Here is a 20204-nt window from a genome sequence, read left to right on the forward strand (position 1 = left end):
TATTCCAAGTTGATGGATTAGTTTGTCACTGATGCACATGGGACACAGAATTCTGAATATTTGCATACCAAAATTATTATTCAGTCCTGGAACAAAGGGCAAAAAGCACAATACAAATTTTCCATTTTATTGACTTTTTTTATTTGTATAATAAATAAAGTTGTAATACTTCAAGACCACATTTCACAACCACACAAAGGGTATGAAGAACCAGGTTTTGGATATTTGAAGGAGGAAGCCAGTGTGGATGAAAGAGACCAATCAATGCTCATTGCATGAATTATGATTTCAAGGACAGCTTTACCCCACCTAATTTTTTTCTTTTCATTTTTTAAGCATGTAAGTCACTTTTAAGCATTTCACACTCCCTACATTCTTTACTATGACTGATCTGCAGTGACTGGAAACGATGGTTCTGCAGGATCAAACGGTAAACAATACACAATGTACAAAAAAGGCCAAAACAAAGCACGGCTGTCACTCCACTACTGCTCGCCTTTCTAGGGGCTGAAAATTCCATGTCCTCCTTTGGTAAAATAGATAGCCGTTACATTTTCCAGCAGTACAGAAACAATAAATAAATAAATACATAAATAATGAATTCTAGATAGGTAATGTGAAACCACATCTACGGGCACCAAAAAAAAAAAAAAAAGAAAAAGAAGCCACTTTTTTGTTGAACGTTTCCTGCCATGAAGCATGACCTTTGACCTGAAATCATAACGGAATGAAAGGCATGAAAACAGTGTGGACTGGTGACTGAGATGATGGTAACAGTCAATTTGAAAATTTCCTCTGAAGCATCATACACACGTTACCGGTAGCACGTTAAGTGTAAGTAGTAACGTTGATGGAGTAGCCACTGCAAAGCTCACTGCACAGAAGAACTGCCACTGACATGTAGCCTATGGATGACATTTTTTTGGCAGGAAAGAGGGCTAAGTATTAAATAATCGTAAACTTGTCATTACAGCCTAAGGACAAAGTTTGAACAGCACCGCAGTAACAAATGTTCAGTTTTGTTATTTTTACAGAGTTAAAATCATCCACAAATCCCTTTTTTATAGTTTATAAAGAATACTTGTTGCATGTTTTCTGATGTGACTTGTGCCGCTCTTAACAATCTGATAGCAAAATTTGGATTCATACATATTTTCCGGTGTAATGTCATTTTTGGATATGATTATAATGTGCCGCAGATCCCCCATAATGCACTTCCAAGTACAGTGTTAGCCAAACTCCTTTTGGAAAAAGGCTGATTGACCTCTGTTTGACAGCCCAATATTAAATTTCACCACGCCCACAAACACACACACACACACACACACACACACGCACGCACGCCTTATAGTATTACTGTATTACATGTTCCGTACAATCCATACAATAACATTTATACAGCTTTTACTTTTTATAAATGCCCTCACTCGAAGAATCCTACACACTATGACAGGTAAATGTTAAAAGTACAGGTGCAACAAATACTATGATTGGAAAATCAGATTTGCAGAAGCTGAAATGAAAATCATCTATCAAGCACATTTTTCATTAATTATGCCAATTAATGATCCAGCTACCTCTCTTGATCAAGACAAATGCTTGTTGTCTTCTCATGCTATATTCCTCCTCTGCTGAAATAACCAGGTGACCATTAATAATGCTTATTCTATAGTCTCTTCTTCAGCTAATTAAACCCTACCAAATTACAGTTAGCTACTCACAGGAGAGTAATTCAGCACAACAGGCTTTCCTGACAGAATAATTTGGCCCATGGTAAATGATACGCCCAGTTTCCAGAGTGCTTTCCCTCTCTCTTGTTTATTCCTGTCATTTTCCTTTTTTGTGTTTGGTGGGGACTCATCACCAGTGGGACTTTGTAGAAATCTGTTTGCCTTATTTACTACATTTTTTACTGAATTCTGAAATAGTGCATAAGAAACAGCTGAGGTGGGATGTAACGACAGAGAATGTCACTAAATTGGTGAGAAGTGTTGTCCCGGGTGCGACCTCTGTGTATACAACAACGTCTAAGCCAAGATTATGGTGAGAGTTTTTGGCGAAAGTCACCAGGCTGGTTGGAGAGGTGATTAGGTACTTTTTTATTTATATACTGTTTTTTTTTTTTGTTTTTTGTTTTTTCAGAATTGTTGCCAGTATTGTAGCTTTGAAGCAAAAATATTCTACTTCCTTGCCCACAAATTCAAAACATTTGCATGCATTTTGGATAGGAACTACTGAGTTGGCCATCTCAAATTTTGCTTTGATATCATTTGGAATTGCTTGAGAGAGAAAAATACGCCGCATGATAACTGATATTGGCGTAAAAACCCATAGGAATTTTTTAGAAGAGAGACAGGGCACTTTGGAAAACAGGTTTAATATTCACTGTGGCCAGAAATGATCCTTTAAACTATCACAGGCCCAGCATGAATCTTTTCTGATTGTCATATAGATGGTGTGTGGCTGTTGCACTCGGTAGTTTGTTTCAAGTAGTGATTCCTAAAACTAGGGCTCTTAAACAGAAAACTGAACATTCTGGAGACTCCCTCACACTGACACCACTTATGAAGGAGATGCTACAGATGTGATGAGCGACATTTAGTGGAAGTTGTCGGGATATGTGACAGCTGGGTCGTCGAGGGAGGGGACAGAGGGCAAAGGTCAAGCAGCAGCACATCACTGCGTCAAAGCCAGGAGGATGTCTTTCACCAACATCGTGCCGATCACCATTTTCTCACAGTTGACTGTCAGCTGGGCGGCCCTCTCCTCTTTGGTCGCCACGGTGACCAACACCAAACTGCCACTGGTCACCGTCCTGCCGGCGAACCTGTGGACAGGAAGGTCAGGAGGAGGGACAGGAGGACTGAAGTCAAAGCAGCAAAGATTGGAAGTGAAGATGAAGCCAGAAAATAAAGTATGAACAGGCATGTCAGTCATCAGGTTTTAGAAATGATAAGCATTATAAGCATTCAAGGGACTACAAACTATTTTACTGAATAATGGTCTCAGAGGGATTCACCAGATTGTGAAACAAACAGGGTTCGACCTCTGTGTCACATGTAAAGTTCTCTGACTTTTTCATGACTTTGCGTAAATTAAAAGTTTAATTACCATGATCTGTACAAATGTGACATGGTGGTGCTTTTTTCCTTGATCAAAATTTTGAACACACTTGAGATTCATGGGTTATGTTCAAGTTTATTATTCTATTTTCTATTGCAGAGCAAGCGAACATGAAAATAGACATTTGCAAAAGTGTGGCCGACACAATTAAATGATATTCCATGACTTGTCCCAAAAAATGCATTAAATTCCCTGACTTTCTCTATTTGGAATAGACTTTTCCAAACTCCAAACTCCATGACCTTTCAGAAATTCCATGACCCATAGGAACCTTGAACAAATACAGAAATAGTGTCGTGCCAAACCAATTGCAAAAATAAGTTTAGAAAAATTCTCAGCAGGAATTTTGACATGAAACAGCAGGTAAAAATACAGGTGTTACTGATGACATTATTTAAAGCTCTGTTCCATGGAAGTTGATATTCATCAATAGCATCAGTAACAACTGTGTTTACCTGCTGTTTCATGTCAAAATGCCTGCGTTGAAAGAGGTCCACATGGCATGGTTAGATTAACAGTTTACATTGTTTGGTCAAGTAGGGGCACTATGACTAAAGGTCAAATTTTGTTTCAAGTCAAATGTGACATGTGAGACGCCACTGAGCCAAATCTGACTTAACTTGGACAGATGATGTCTTCTGGCATTTAAAAATATTACACAGGTTAAATCAATGGGGATGCAATGATTAAAGGTCAAAATTTCAAGTATTGGTCCAGTTTTAAGAAAATTTGGAGGGATGATGCATTTTAAAAGTGTCTTCCATTGTTTTAAAGAAATTACACTGATTAGCCTGATGAGGGTGCTATAATAAAAGGTCAAAATTGGACGCTCAAACCCAAATCTCACACACCATTTGTTCCATTCTGATTAAACTTGGCTAAACTAGGGAGGATGTATTTTGCATTGTGGTGTTTAAAACAGGACACTTGTTGGAATAATAGAGGCATTATACTTTAAGTTAAAGTGAAGTTGAATTTTAACCTGGAAAGTGGTATCTGTGCATCTACTGGTCTAATTTTGATGAAACACGAGGGGATGATGTATCTTGCTACTGACTGGCCCAAGGACTCTTTGCAGCATTCATGGGTGAGGATTATTTACTGGTACTTAAACACTAATCCTCCTCCCCTTCAACCTCCTCACTCACCTGCACTCCTTATCTGAACCGCAGGGCACTCGGCTGAGGTTGGCAGCAGTGGTCACCCTCTGGACGATGGCGTGTTCGTTCTGGCACTTGTCGCTCAGGGTCAACTTTTCTGTGATCTCATTCATACCCATGAGTTGACCTGGAGGGGTTTGAGCACAACACCAGTCAAACTGCAATGCTCGACACGTCGCAAGCTGCTCCGCTATTCACTCCCAGTAGGATACAATGCCAAGCAATTATTATTCACTACAGGGTGTTGCTTCTATCAGCTTGGTGTGGCGACTGCTAAGTATATCCAATGCACACTTCCGCTTTTATGCCACAAAAATTCATGAAATACAGTCAATTGTTTGTTGAAAGTTGACCATTTCATTCGTAAGTAAATCTACAAGCCGCTAACACATATTCATATATAGATAATGTATATATGCTCTAATGCTATAATGTTTTCTACGTCACCAAAAGCATGTCATACGGTCCTCTAGACCAGGAGAAACAAATTGATGTAATAGTCAATACATCAATAATTACAGTACAGAAATTCTAATGAAAATGAAACTGGAATGTACGGATGCTTCCCACTGAACATAAGAGTGAAATGATTAATTTCTCCCATACAACAAGTATACATAACACAAGGGGCAATTCCAGCTGTGCACTACCAATCTAGTTTAATGCCTCATGAACTGTCTTTGTAGTTTCAAATTGAACAATTTCAACCAACCATTTTGTGTAAAAAATGTCAGGAACAGTCAAAATACCAAACAAACAAATCAAAAAAAGTAATTTTCCCACTTATCCCTGGGCAAGCCATCCATCGAGATAGTTTCTGTGTGATTTGTCGTACCAGCTCTTTCCAGAAATGAACTGAGGAAGAATACCCAGCATAATCCACAGGTATCAGGGATGAAGAGTTTCATTAGGGACTATTTTCTGCACAGAAACGTGTCAAACTCCATCTATCCGCCCGCAGCACTTATGAACTTGTGGTGAATAGATGCAGTTTGCCAGTGTTCTTTGGCGAGAAATAGATCTCGATGAAAGTCTTTGTCCCCGAGGGCTGTGCATTATGCCAGGTATCTGTGTCATTGTTTTTGGAGAGAACTGTTGGTGTTGGTTTTTCACATCTAATTTTTTAATGGGTTGAGAGTTGCACGAAACAATAACCCATCCAGCTCCAGTGTACTGGGGTGAAGGGAAGACCGCAGCAGAGTGGAAACCTTGCCAAATCGCACAGAAACTATCTACACTAGGGCTAAGCAGGAAAATCTGTTTTTTTTATGTTTTGGATGAACTGTTTTTTATACTTTAAACCCGCAACAACACATTCAGACAAACTAATGTGTATGGCACTGCAACATTTTGAGTACCATCATGGCCAGGCGTTATTTTGAGAGCCCAGATAACAGACAGATGGTGTGAATGATGATGCACATGATCCGTGTCAAGCGGTGCTCCTGTGAGCCCATCATCATCATTATTTACTCCACAGTGCTCGAAGAAACAGTGAATCAGGATTAGTGGACTCAGTGGATGAGCATTGCCAGTCATTCCTGGTGGAGCAGTGTGAGTGGCCTCTAAGATGCAAGTTAGCTCGGGTGAAATCTGTCGGCCAGCTACAGACCCAGAGATGCAGTCAATATTTCCCAGGCAGGGAGGGACAGCAGGAAGTGAGGGGGCTCAGGTAGAAGCTTTAAAGGGAGGGAGGGAGGGAAGGAGGGAAGGAGGGAGGGAGGAGGGGGACTGGGGTTTGTGTGAGGCTGGCTAAAAGGTAAAAGGCAGGTGGCACACAGACAGCTTCTAGCAATAAGTCTATCAAAGGCAACTTACCTATGTTCTTTAATAGCGTCTCTATTGGGAACAGTACCAAGAGGGAAGAACCGTGGATATGACACATGTTTAAAGACACACTATGGTTTGAGAAGAGCTGAAAACCTTGCTCAGGGTTAGTCAGGGTGGGAAATGAACACCAGCCATCAGCCAAACGCTGGCAGCTGTTGTCTGTGGCTGGCAAGTCAGTCTGCTCTACCAACCAATTTGGCGGGCACACACTAAAATCTTGTTCCATTTGAAAAATCTGGTGGGATGGCAAAATAGTCAAACAAAAAGATTCCGGCCTTGGTGTTAGCTGCTTGAAAAGGGAATTACATGGTAAAGCTGGAAAGGTGGCCAAGGTTTCCCTTTGAAGTAGGAGTAGGTGGGAGGTGTAAGAAGTGAGGACGCAGAAACATCATGCACTTGCTATGATCAGTTATGTGAATATGGATTATAACTGCTGTGTGCTATGGGGCAACAATAAGACTGAAAAATGGGATTAAATGTTACTCTGCATGTCAAAAAATTGGTATTTTCAGTGTTGCACAAATAAACTGTGTGACTTCTTAAAGACGTTCAGCATGTATTTCAACTTGATTAAAAGGTTGTGTTTTGTTTTGTTTAGCTATTGCACTTTTACAGTTAACATAAAATATGTGAACAGTGGCTTCTATTTCTCTCAGGATAAATGCTGCTAATAGGAGCACACAACACAACACACTGACTTGGCAGAGGATCATTTTCATTATTCTTCCTTCCTCACAAGGACCTTTCACATTGATTCAGGTGGTGTGTCTACATGTAAAATATCTGGACGTGCAACTACTATAAGTCTTGTTCAGACTACATTTGATAATCATGAATGTGGTGGGTTTTCCTTGGGAGCCATAATTCAAGCCAAACAAGTCTAATTTATTGAAAAGTAGATGAAGTTGGAATTAATTCTTCTGCCCAATGTTTCATTCTCTTTTTCCCCACATCACTCTCAAAAATATGACATTTTAGCTACATGACTTTGCTGCATGTACATAAAAACAAACAAAAAAAAATCCCTGTCTAACATGCTATACTTGCTTGCATGTGATGGTTACATTTGTGTGTTGCTTATTCTAGTGAAATTTTTAATGTTCCTTTTCATATTTGCTGATGCTGTGTGTTTGTAAGCTATGATTCATGGATAATAGTTAATGCTCTAATGGAACTTCAAATAATGAATTGCGAGTTACTCACCTTGCTCCTTTTTAAACTCGTTCTCTGTCATGAAGACTGGTGTCATCAGCTCTCCGACTGGTGGTTGGATCGACACAAAGAATTTCCTGGTATGAGTGCTGGAAATGAGCAAGGCATGTTAAAATGCTGTATTTGGGGGCATGGAGACCATTTAAATTACTAATACTTGGTTTGAATCTGGCCCCGACCCTTTGCTGCATGTACCTCTCTCCGCCCTGTCTTTCCTGTCTCTCTCCACTGTGACTTTCTAATAAAGCAGAAACGTTCAAAAATAATCTTAAAAATGCTGTATTAGCCGTCTAGAAGGAGATGGACATTTTTGGTAGTTTTTACTAATTAGAATCATTATTTCAACATCCACTGCACTGATTAATGGATTTGTATTTATTTAAGTGCCCTGCAGCATTGCAATGCCTAATCCATATGGGTGTCCCAGCTAGGATTTCTAGACTTGTAGGAGCTTTATGAGAAGCACTGGAAGGTGAAAGGATTTTAAAAAATAACAAGCTTAGTCTCACCAGAGCTGGAAGTTTGCTGCTTGCGTTGAATCACAGAAATCGATGCCCATCACGACTGTTGTCGTCTCACCTGCTGGCAGTACCTCTGTCCACACAATAAGAATGAGGAAAAAGCACTGAAACATGTACCAACACAAGTCAATCTGAGTCCATAACACTGACACTTTGATCTATGGGGGCTGGGCATGAATCCTTCATTGGTTGTGAAAATCACTGAAAAATGTAAAAAAAAAAAAAAAAGAAAGAAAGAAAAAAAAAGAAAAAAAGAAATGAAATGAAATGAAATAAAAAAACAAAACAAAAACAAAAACAAAAACAAAAAACTACAGTTTTACAAATTGCTCAAGGGGGCAACCAATATATCCTTAGTGTATAGGAACAATTTTTATGAGAGGTGGAATATCACATATTTTCTGCTATTGTTTCTAATACATGACATGATAATTACATTAAAATAATAGCATAGCTGTTATCACTACTACTACCACTATTAGTGGCAAACCAGTTGATGTGAAGCTGCAACCTTCATAGCAGTATGTTTATTTATTGTTCATCTTTCAGATTCAACTTTACAACAAAATTTAAAACAAATTTAAAGCTCCAGATGTTGGACTGCCCCATCAGCACATGTGAGCAGGATAATAGTTATTACTAAAAAACAATAATTGTCTAATGGGACAAATCCCAGATCCAGAACACCAGCAAAATCTAATGAGCCGATCCTCTGGCTATGGGCCATCTGTCCACCAAATCCATTTAGAAATTTTTAAGATCGATGTAGGCCAACTGACAGGGCTGAAAACATAATGTCCTTTGAGCTTCGTAATGATAATAAATGGTGATGAGTGTCAAGAGGTAATTACAAAAAATGGCAAGGTCAGGTGCTCCAAAAAAAATGTTACTGTGAGGTACTTCAGAAAAATTGGCCTCATCTAAACCATCTTGCCAGGCCTTCACTCACCAATCTCTGGGAACTCCTTGACCCTCATCCCAGACTGGAGCTTGGCGTCCTCCATGTGCAGGTTCTTCGCCTCAGTGGCGGCGCTGTTGGTGAACTGGATCTGCACGGCAACCATGTGAGGGTCGGGGCTGAACGGCTGCCGGCTGAAGCAGTACTCCACCGACAGACCCTCCCCTGTGATCCGGTGCAGCAGCTCAAAGCTCTTTAGCGCGCTGGACGGAGCGATGGTCTGGGGGCCGAGGATAAGAGGAAGGCATTATCAACCACACCATTAATAACTCCCCCCTCTGAAACAACATTTACTGTACACATGATGGTAGGATTAAATCCTACCAGCTGGTTACACTTCTAGTTCAAAGATGGGAGGTCTACGTGTTGTTGTTTTTTTTTTTTTTTTTTTTTTTACCAAGATAGCATGACTGAGACAAGATGGAATCTTTTCCATTCATTTGGAAGGGAGTATCTTCTCTTCATATGAGTCTGGAGTGGCACTAATTGGTACATGTGTTAGGAAGTGCACAGAGCCAAAGATCTCTGCAGACAGGCCATCTGCAGATGGTTTGAGTTGATTATTTTTTACTCGACAGTGCTATTAATGAGAATAGGAAACTGCAGAACAGAAGGGGGGAAGGGGTGTGTGAGGGTGTGTGTGTGTGTGTGAGAACAGGATTGCGTCGGCATCAGATCAGTGATACCTCACTATAACTAATCATCGTAGCAGTGTATAGATGTAAAAACCATGACACACTGGCAGCAATCTGTGAAAATTTTGCTCATGAGTATAAATAATAATTGCGTTTATAGCTGGATTAGTAATATAGCACGGTGCAATTCTATTTTTGATGCAAAGCGCACTATGGAGAGTGTGAAAACAGCTGTATCCTTTACTTGCCAGCTGGGGACGTAAACAGGTATTGTTCCAATGGTTTTCTCTAGAATCAAAATCCTGTGTGACTGGTAAATTGTAAACATGACTCCACATGGGGGTGAAGTGCTACACAGACTCTTACTTGCAAACAAATAAAAACCCCTGATATCTCAAAACTGTTTATAAATTCTTTTAAAGGTACAATATGGAAAACATGAGTCTGCATCTCATTGCCAGACCAACCCACCGAAAGAGATGATGTGTTTTCTGTATTTCACATTTTTTAGTTGAGTCTAAACAGTCCTCACTTTAATTGATGTTCTGCAATTTGCACCATGCAACATGCACCTTTACTATATTCCCTACTTGTGATGGATTGTCTTGTTATTTTTTATGTTTTCTACTTTAGTATCTTTGTTATTTTTGTTATTCCTCATTCTTTCTCATTTTCCTTCCTCATTCCTCATTTTGGATCAAATCCATATAATCTGACCCAGTGTACATTTTTTTGTTTGTGTGTTTCTTTGTTTGTTTGTTTGTTTGTTTGTTTGCTAATAAGTTTATCATCTAGTGTGTGAGCACTATACAGGCCTGATGAGCAAAAGGCGCTCTTCAAAATTTTGGAATCCATCAGCTACTGTCGCCTGTGGATGAAAGGTTATCTTCCAGCCCTGTGAGTGTCTGATTCGTTTAATTACATGAGGACTTCAGCCTCCTGAGCCTCAGCACTTTGTCATATGAACTGCTCCACAACAATAATGAGACGGATGTTGAGATGCAATATTCGTCAGAGAAAGTAAGTCGTACCCTACTATTCATATTTTCCATTCTACCCAGCAGCCATTGTCTCCTTCTCAATCAGTTCCAAAGGTTTGTCAAACAGAGCTGAGAAGGGAGACAAAAGATTTTAGATTTACTTACTGCTGGGGCGAGAACAGTATCCGTCAACGATAAGCCCTCCAGATCGGTCACCAGGCTGCTGGACAGGAAGGTGTTTACGGGCGTGACTTGAGGAGAGGGAGTAGGTTCAACTAGGAGGAGAGAGGGGAGCTTTAGTCCCTACACATCAGGGAGTTTCATTAAAGAAGTGATTCAACCATAAATAAAAATTTTGATAAATCAAATGCATTGGCAACCATTGTGCAAATGGCAATACCTAAGAGGGTGCTTTTTACACTGATTATGACAGTAACGCAGTGATCATATGCCACTACAAATGCACTCCTAACTCTGAAGCGAGTAGAGTATCAACTAGTGCACATACATTCATAGCATATCTTCTGCAGGGATGATAATATTATAGCAATGATACCACAGTGGGTGCTCTTTACAATGATTACATGTATGACTGTGTTTTAGACAGATCACTAAGGTGGCCATAATCACAGAGGAAAAAGACAGCTGCTGGTAAAATGACTTTCAGAAAGATGTGTGCCAATATCCCTGGCAGTGGCACAAAATGTGGCTATGCACTATATACGGCGAATAGGGGCACCACACTAGAGGGGGCGCCAAAGCAATGGAGGGAAAATTATTTCGAGTCAGCATTTTCTGTATTTAACAGCTGTTTGTGCATGTGTAAATGATATGATCAATAACAGCGGCACTCAGATATAACACTACAGTGCTGTTGTGATGTATCTGATAAGTCTGATCAGATGCAGCGTTCAATCAGTAACTGATATCCAATAAGGATATCATTTAAAATTAAAATTGGGGGCTGTAATGTCTCTGCATACCCCTCAGAAAGTAGGTAGTTGCGCTCCTGATCCCTGGTAACTATTCATGCCCAGCTAGCTATGATTTATGGAAATAATCACATGGTCAGAAACATCCTTGTCCGGCGATCAGTTTGCATGGCTAAAACTACTGCATAGGAAAAAAAAATGATTATAGAAATATTATGTTCTGCAGAGAAGACTGTGTGTGTCATTATTTATACATTCCCCTCTGTAATACAGGGGTGAAATAAGAAATAACTTACAGTCATCAAGGTCAAGTAGAGACATTTCTTTCTTTTCTTTCTTGTTCTCTTTTTTGGCAGGCTTGGAAGGAGGTTTAGATGCGGCTGTCTGAGCAGGAATAAAATGAAACTGGCATTAATGGACACTGATTTACATGTTTCACATTTAAGACCAAACACTAAATCAATATTGATGCATTTTACATTGATAATTATAAATTTAATCAATCAGTGAAAAAAGAGCTTGATTTAGTCTTTACAAGGAGGATTTTCACTCAAAATAGTAGCAGAAACTAAAGTAAGGTACAAACAGGAAGGCACTCAGTAGAACACAGACCACTGCAAAGGTCACAGCTGGAGGTTATGGCCCTGTTTAGGCACGCCCCCTTACAGCAATGTTGTTGTCATAAGACAGCCAGGTCACACCTCCCCTGCAGGTTTTGTGACGTTACATGGATGTGTTTGGAAACTACGGCCCTGTTTGTTCTAAGTCCCGCCCACTGTCATGCCGCTTGAGGCAGATTGGCTTAAAAGTGAGTCAGTTCTTCACTGGCCCTTGACCAACCTTCCAACCAAGTTTCATGCAAATATATCCAACATTTTTTGAGTTGACCTGTTAAGAGACTGACAGACGCATTCACATAACCCCGTGCAGGAGGTTTCACCTCCCTGGCGGAGGTAAAAAGGAAGGTACAGTATGTTACAGTGGAAATATGTTTTCTGCAGCATACATTCATTAACAATACCTTCTTTTTCTGTTTGACCTCTGCCTCGGACTCTGAGTCCTCAGACTCCTCTTCTGATTGGCTGCTCTCAGACACACTCTCTTCCTCCTCATCAGATTCGGACTCAGAGTCACTCTTCTGCTGTTTGTTCTTCCTCTTTCTCTCCTCCTCTTCACTGCTCTGCTCACTAGGAAGGCAGGCAAAGGTTAAAGTTACAAGAATCATTAGATATCAAGATATAAAATGTTTTTCAAGGGGTGTAGTGAAGTCACCCACCTGTGGAACCACATGTGCTCCTGTCATACAGAGTAGTACCCACAAGAACCCTCCAAGACCTTAACAGTGAAATAAATATATGAGCTACCTTTCACTCTCCTGCACCGGCTTCTTTAATTCTTTCTTTTTCTTTTTCTTCTCCTTCTCCTCCTCCTCTTCCTCCTCTTCCTCAGACTCAGAGCCCTCCTCGCTCTCTTCGCTCTCTGATCCTGACCCGCTCTCTTCACTGCCGCTGCCGCTACCACTGCCACTCTCTGAGGCGCTGGCAGAGTCTGACTCTGTAGATGGACGGAGGGAAAGGTCCAGATCAGTCATCCAGTTTATACAGAAAACAGAAAGTGTGAGACAGTCGCGCAAATTCACCCAAGCCAACACATATAATTTCTGCATTTGTGAAGACACACAGACGCACATACACAACCAGCAAGGCCAGCAGCGGGATCACAAGACCCTTTCTTGAATCATGAGAAACCATCAAGGGCTGTGGATTATATCAGGTATTCTTATCATTCTCTTTGGAAAGAGCTGCTGCCGAGTTTTTCACAGTCATGTAAATATTTGACTGTTTCAGCTCCATTAAACAATACTAATCTGGCCTCATTTTGCTGGCGTGAAAATAGCAGATGGGAGAGATCATCCCCAACAGAAAACCTCACCAAATTACACAAACTAACTGGATGGTTAGACTATACTAGGAATATGTAGGAAAAAATGTTTGTTCTTTTAAATGTATGCAATTGTCCTCTGAAAATCTGCTTCAATAAAAATAGCCACCAAATGATATTAGTTATGTCTCAACCGTCTCAACCTCACCCACACAAGCGCTCAGTCCAAGATACAGGACTTGTGTCTCCATCTCACACACACACAAACACACACATCTGCTGGACTCTCTTCGTCTGATAAAACAGTATTTCTGGACATGGTGGTGCGAGCAGAGCTGGCAGCCTCCCTAGTTACCACTGTCGGCAGACTCCGTCGGCCCAGACTCGCCCTCCGAGTCAGAATAGAATGGCTTCTCAACTTTCTTTTCCTTCCTCTTCTCACGGCTGCTGCATTTGGTCCATTCAGGCACCTGGAAGAGGAAGCAGAGTTCAAGCAGTCAGCCATCGGCGCTGCATCCAAGGAAACCCTCAGGACAGAAGCAGAGACGTGGGCAGATTACAGTAGCATGGCCATGAATGCCTCTGCCTGGGTGTGATGCAGCCAAATGAAGCCAGCCATCCCTGCCCATAGATCTGTACTGAGATCTTACAGCCAGAGAGAGAATTCTATATGTCTCTGAATGACACACACTAATGCTTGAATGGTGGTGTGTTTGTTTGTTTTTTTGTCATAGCTAGATGCTAGCACCAGGTGATGCCTTCATGACCAGTTGCAGAAATGGTATTCTTTTAATACAAGGAGCAGTTCCATTAAGAGAAGTGATGTCTTTCAGGAGTGCCGACTTTCCTCCCACACTTGGAAACAGAGGAAGCCATCTGTCTCTAGCTTTCCAAAACCATACTCATTAACTATCGCAGTCAGTGAGTGTGTTCATTTCCCATCCTGATTAAAATCCACACGGTTCCTAATGTGTCTCAACATATGGGAGGACTGCACATCCTTTAAAAAAGAATCACTTCTTTAATGGTAGAGACTGAGGAAGAGGGTGCTGTGTTTCGGGTAGCTTTGGCTGAGCTAAAGCACAGAACAGCAACTACATTAGGCGGGGTGTCAAAAAGCACTTGGGTTTTGGCGCTATATGGGTTGAGGCTCAAGGAGGTGGGCTCTTGGCCACTAACTGACTCACACTCGTTAATGTTGTGACTCTTTCGAGCAGCGTAATAACCTGGCAGACGCAGAAAGAAAAAGATTGGGGTGGAGGTGAGATGAGGAAAAAAGGAGGAAAGTTTCAGAAGACCTCAGGAAAGCAAGAGATTAAGGCACAGGAAGGTGTCTAAGTTGGACTTCAGAAGCTGTGTGAGAACAGTTTTGCACATCAGAGACAAAACAATAACTAAATTCAGCTTTTGCACTGCAGCACATTTAACACAATTATGAGTTAACAAAGGAAAATGCTTACTTATCCTAGTTTTCATAAGTGAAATCAGTACTCCAATATAACTATTTAAATACTGTGGAAATAAAAAGTTATGATTAATATTCACTACTTACTAAATGAGCGATCCAGTACAAGAAAATACATTCACTATGAATGTCTTCACCAGTAACAAGGTGTGGTTATGTTTGCTGAGTCACATGACAGCATGACATGAATTAAATGAATTAAATGAGCAGAATGGAGAGAGACACAGGAGAGGGACAGCTACTGTGGAATAACACAGAAATCTGAGAGAAAGTCATGCATGTCACTCGGTGTTACACACCAACATTTGTGATACACTCACACACCGTATCACAAATTTCATATCAGACCAGTTGTGTGCACATGAGGAAAACAATATACATCCCTGGACCACTAATGGCTTTCCAGTCCCCCTGACTGATTTCAGTTCCGCCTTATATCAATCTTGTCGTTTAGACTCAAGATTAGCTCTTTACTCTTATCCTATACTTGCAATCTTGCTGCAGGATTTCCAGAATTAGAACAGAATCATTGTCATTTAAAAGAATACTCCAACGTTTTGGGCGATATACCTTTTATTCTGACTTACTCAGACTGAGACAAGATGTCTGAAGCTGGCTTATTTGCACAGTGTATCATATGTATTTGAATTACATGTCTTGGGATTTAAAAAAAAAGTCATTTAGAATAAATTAGATGGTGGATGGTAACCCTGAACAGATTTATCCTTCCATATATCACAGTGATCTGTGTTCTTCTGAAGGTAAAGGAAGACCCAGCACAAATTAACTTCCCCTGAAATGACTCTTTGACTTTTTTTTTTAAATACACGATACATTGCGTAAATAAGACAGCTTTTTTCACTTTTACAAAGCTGGGCTGATGACTCCCATAGATGTCAAGTCTTTATGCTAAGCTAACTCATATGAACTGAACCACTGGACGCACAGAGATGAAAATCAAACATTTTTCTCAGTCTGGGAAAGTTGGAAAAAGGGTATTTTGCCCAAAACGATGGAGTATTCCCTTTAGAATGTTGACCTTGTTTGATGCCACTCAGTGAAGAACAGGCTGCAGATTTAGGCCTCTCATAGTTCATCCCTTTTCACTGTGCCCCTGAGCAAAGGGCGCAAACAAAACTCCAAATGCCCAAAGGCATTAGACTGCCGTGAATTTAATGCCTGTCCTCTGTTAATCTGTGGTGACTGAGGATTCAGCAGCAAGGGGGAAAAGCTAATCTTTTCTTGTCAATGTCACTATCATCAATAAACACATGATGACAGCCAGAAAAAGAAAGAGGGAAAGAGAGAGCAGTCATCAAAATCAACACCACTGCACACCCAAGGGGGGGCACCTCTCGCCAGTCTCCTAGCAAGCCGATCCGCCCCTCACCGGTGGATATGACTTCATCTTGCTGCGGAGATGCATGTTGTGCAGAGAGAGAGGCTGTCAGATTGGTCAATGCTTCAGATTATCCACTAACCGATAGTGGATGTGATGTGCTACTGTGTTGTTTTTCTCATTTTGTCTATGACCAATCAAGTTTTTTTGCATCTGAATTGCTACTGCAGGACCTCTATCTGCTCCATGCCAATTCAGTACAAAATGTGCGTTGTGTTTGCGCCTGTGGCCTCATCTTGAAATCTGCATCACAAATATATGGCACATTAGCATTGGGTATGGAACAACACAGTTCAGTGAGTAAAACAAAAAAAAAAAAATGTGACAAAAGAATCAAGCCTTGAGGTCCCTCCTGAAATGCAAATCAAGTGGTTTTTGTTATGATTCTTGATTTGGTCAAAGGAGGTGAGATACTCAAGCTTTGATGTTATGTCATTGTTAAGAGCATATTGTTGATTATGTACCGATGGCACATGGAATGATGGGGATGGAGAAAAGGAGGTAATTTGGTGAGTTGGTGCTTTGAGATTCACAATAGAGGAATGTCGATTCAATGTAAACTCTGCAAAAACTGCAATGAAAGTACAGCACCTTTGCTCAAATGGAAATAACAAAGGGTTTTTGTTATTTCCTTTTTTTTCCTTAGTCTGGGTCTGAAAAGTTTTAGCATCACAAATGGTTTGACTGCTTTTTTTTTAGAGGATTTCCCACCCATAAAATTCTGAAGGGCACACTAATTACTTGAATTTGTGGGCATAATAAGGGTCATATTTAAAAAATATTGAATACTGGCCCAAATTATCAGCTACTAGTTGTATCAATACAAAAAACTGAGCAGTATAGGCTTTCAAAATCCAATATCAGTCAAACCCTAGGAAAGGCTGTTCCCTCCAGTATTACATGTGCTATTGGCTCAAACAACAGTGAGAAGTCACTGGGTGGGGTGGGGGAGTTGCCACCGGACAGATGCAAGTGCAGCAGAGAGGGCGGAAGAGGTGGATACCACTGATGGATACAGTGGTGACACCTGACCTATATCGTCTACTGATCAGGTAATGAACCCCTTTTCTCCTGTTTGACTCATTCTCCTTCATGGAGGTGGGGAGTTTGTTAAGCAGCATCCCTTTGGAAGTAGATGGAGGCCAAAAGGGATGTGTGTTATCGATGAGTTGTTATGCTGATGAGGAGTAAGTGAATGATAGATGGCTAGTGAAAGAGGAGTTAGTGTTATATTGGAGTCAATGTTATATTGGATGTGATGCCCTGGTGACTTTGCACACCCCCTCTGAGGCACTGCCCTGGGGCAGGAGCCACCCTCACTCCCTTCCACTTTTGGGGCCCCCTGGAGGCTCCAGAGGGCCCCCATGTCTCTGAATGTTACTGTTCCCACTGCACGCACAGACTCCTTCACCTCCACGTTGCGCACGGAGGGGTCTGGGGCGGCTTCAGGCCAATCGGGCAGCTCCTGGTAGCCCCCAGCCTTGGCATTCAACAGATGGGACAATGAACCCAACTGGAAGTGGTCTCGGTCTGTAAACACACACATACACACAAATATACAACACACACAAGGATCAGCAATGAATGGAAAAAATGCAAGGACACACAGAGGCAAGTGCAGCAGAAAAGTAAATGCACCAACAGGTTCAGAGTGAGTGGCACGACAACCTAAGCTGCTTATTTCTCTAGACACACTGAGACAACATGATTAAAGAATCACTTAAGAATCACTTAAATGTTACCTGGTTTACAGGCTGCAGTGCACAGTGAGTCTGACTGCAATTCATATTCATTTACCTTCCCTGAATTTTAAACAAAAGCCATTTTCCTGTCCGCTGTCCACAAAAGTTTAACTCAGAATTTAACCATAAGGTGTTTGATTGCCTAATCTCAAACCTAAACTTGGATTCAGTCAATTACTCACACAAACCTAAAGGAAAAGCTCAGACAAACTGTATTTAGCAGACTGCAACAAATATGATTTTAGTCAGATAGTTTGCTGGCATTCTTTCGCAGGAAATAGTTCCCAGGAAAAGTGCTGTCGTATCCATGTTTCTATTTTTGGAAATAGCTGTTGCTGTTTTTTGTTGCTATTTTTCACATGCACATTTTTGACAGTTTGATCTCCACAAACAAATACCCATCCATTCCCTTTGTATTGGGGCAAAGGCAACAAAGAGGACCACTGCAGATTGGAAACTTGCAAATCACACAGAAACTAAATGGATAAATGGATAGATGGATTGTAAATATCTTTTTATATATTTTGGGTGAACTGCTCCTTTAACTGACCTTTTCATGTGAGTAACAGACTAAAATAGCATCCAATTTGCGCTGCTGTCAGATTATCCTTTCACAGGATATAATTTTCACAGTGTAATTTTTACCTCATTCGTGCCCACAAAACACTTGGCTCCTTACCTTTGAATGGAGACTCAAGGACAGGGGCGGGTTTGAGGGCGAGGAACAGTTTTTTGGCATATTTGCTGAGGGCACCGCTCTTGTCAGTGGGCACGATGAGCTGACGGATGAAGCGCGCCCGGTCACGAATGTCATAGTTCTGGTCGTACTTGGCCAAGTTGAGGACGTACTGAGTCAGCAGTTTGGTCTGCCAAGAGGAGGGAACACGGAGAACTTGGAGGGCGAGGAGATAATAAGAAACAGAGCACATACCATATAGTGTGTGTGTGTGTGTGTGTGTGTGTGTGTGTGTGTGTGTGTGTGTTGTGCAGAGATAGGCCAGATAGGCCAGAGTGTAAAAGAGCAGCCTAATATTTAAATTTTTACTCTTTTTTTTTTTTTTCTTCACTTCTCATATTGTTAGAAGACATTTTGGAACAAAAAGAGGTTCTTTCAAAAACACTACTTATCCATTCTAAGAAAGTTTTTGAACAAAATTTATCAATCAAACTGTGAAATTTAATTTATTTATTTATTTTTGGCAAAGGCTGAAATAGTTTTTAACTTCAATGTTTTCTGTAGTGACTATAAAACAGTCTTTTTGCAAAGAAACTGTCCAAATGTTCCTCAGTTTCCCTATAATTCCTAGTTGGCATCTTTCACTGAAGCATAGGTGCTGTATTTTTCCATGGTTTCTGACTTATTTTATTAACAGCAAATAACATTTCAGATTGGATGGCTTCACAAAGTTACAATAAAAGCATTCTATTGAGTCTTCAATACTTCAGTAGTAAACCATGGCACTTGAACTCCAAGGGTTAGCATTTTGATCCCTACTGAAGGCACCCATAGTAAAATATATGTAACCATGCTACTGTCAGGCACATGAGATAAAAGTCTCTAGCTGAACAGTTAGATTACTTTTTAAATACTAAAATATTCATGACAGACACACACATGACATTCAGACCTGTTTGGAGTTGGTGAGATAGAGCTTGGCAGCCAGGTTGATGATCTGGAGCTTGACAATGTCTTCTTCGTTGGTGAACGACTTGGCCATCTTCCTCAGGACGTCCGGGGCGATCTTGGGAACATGCTCACAGTACTCCCCTATCAGCCAGAGGATACTTGCTCGTGCCATGGGCACCTGGGAGCATGGAAGTGTACATGGAAGTGATTCCCCCACTCTTTTCTCTATATCCCTGCCTCTGCTGAATTATTTTTACTCCCATCATACCCCATCATAGTGATTAATGCTGCCTCACCAATACACAATATAAAATAGTTACCATGAAAATATGTTTTAAATATGTCTAAGTTCAGCGCTACACTGTGAGAACAGTCTATAATTTAAACAACAGTAAAATCAGAAATGGATTTTCACTGTCAGCACCAACAATAAAGATGACTGTGTCTAAACTATATGATCCTGACTCCTTTGGCCTTGATCCATACACAGCTTTTCAGAGCGCCATCAAGAGGAGCGTCGCACTGCAGCAGACCCCTCCACAGCAAAGAGGAAAAAGACGACAGAAGTCTGTCACCAAAGCAGACTGTTTTCTTAGTCTGACAAGTTGGCATGTGCTGTAGCCTATTTATTTTTATGATGTCAGCACATTGTGCAGTTGCATTTCATGGTTTTTCCTCTTAAACACTGAAGTTTATAAATAAATGTTTTGGCGTGCCTTACTGAATAGTGATATCCATG

At 40.8% G+C, this 20204-nt stretch overlaps 1 protein-coding gene across 10 annotated transcripts in view; it reads right to left on the reverse strand.

Moving 5' to 3' along the window:
* Positions 1–126: 126 nt before the first annotated feature.
* The window catches only part of ap3b2 (adaptor related protein complex 3 subunit beta 2), a 45220-nt gene continuing 25142 nt past the window's right edge, over positions 127–20204 (reverse strand). Inside the window, exons 15-29 of one of the 10 annotated variants that reach the window (XM_030054296.1) lie at positions 19467–19643; positions 18518–18704; positions 17508–17626; positions 14420–14458; positions 13588–13702; positions 12716–12905; positions 12373–12538; positions 11648–11735; positions 10585–10694; positions 8796–9024; positions 7835–7919; positions 7317–7414; positions 6102–6122; positions 4272–4410; positions 127–2863 (exon numbers count right to left, since the gene is read on the reverse strand). In XM_030054296.1, the coding sequence (XP_029910156.1) occupies positions 2677–2863; positions 4272–4410; positions 6102–6122; positions 7317–7414; positions 7835–7919; positions 8796–9024; positions 10585–10694; positions 11648–11735; positions 12373–12538; positions 12716–12905; positions 13588–13702; positions 14420–14458; positions 17508–17626; positions 18518–18704; positions 19467–19643 (1950 nt within the window). In that variant the 3' untranslated portion in view covers positions 127–2676. Of the gene's footprint in view, positions 2864–4271; positions 4411–6101; positions 6123–7316; positions 7415–7834; positions 7920–8795; positions 9025–10584; positions 10695–11647; positions 11736–12372; positions 12539–12715; positions 12906–13587; positions 13703–14419; positions 14459–17495; positions 17627–18517; positions 18705–19466; positions 19644–20204 lie in introns of all 10 variants that reach the window. The other 9 variants (XM_030054299.1, XM_030054295.1, XM_030054301.1 and 6 more) reach the window with 9 other exon arrangements.

Source organism: Myripristis murdjan, chromosome 6, assembly GCF_902150065.1.
Source record: "Myripristis murdjan chromosome 6, fMyrMur1.1, whole genome shotgun sequence".
Lineage (NCBI taxonomy): Eukaryota > Metazoa > Chordata > Actinopteri > Holocentriformes > Holocentridae > Myripristis > Myripristis murdjan.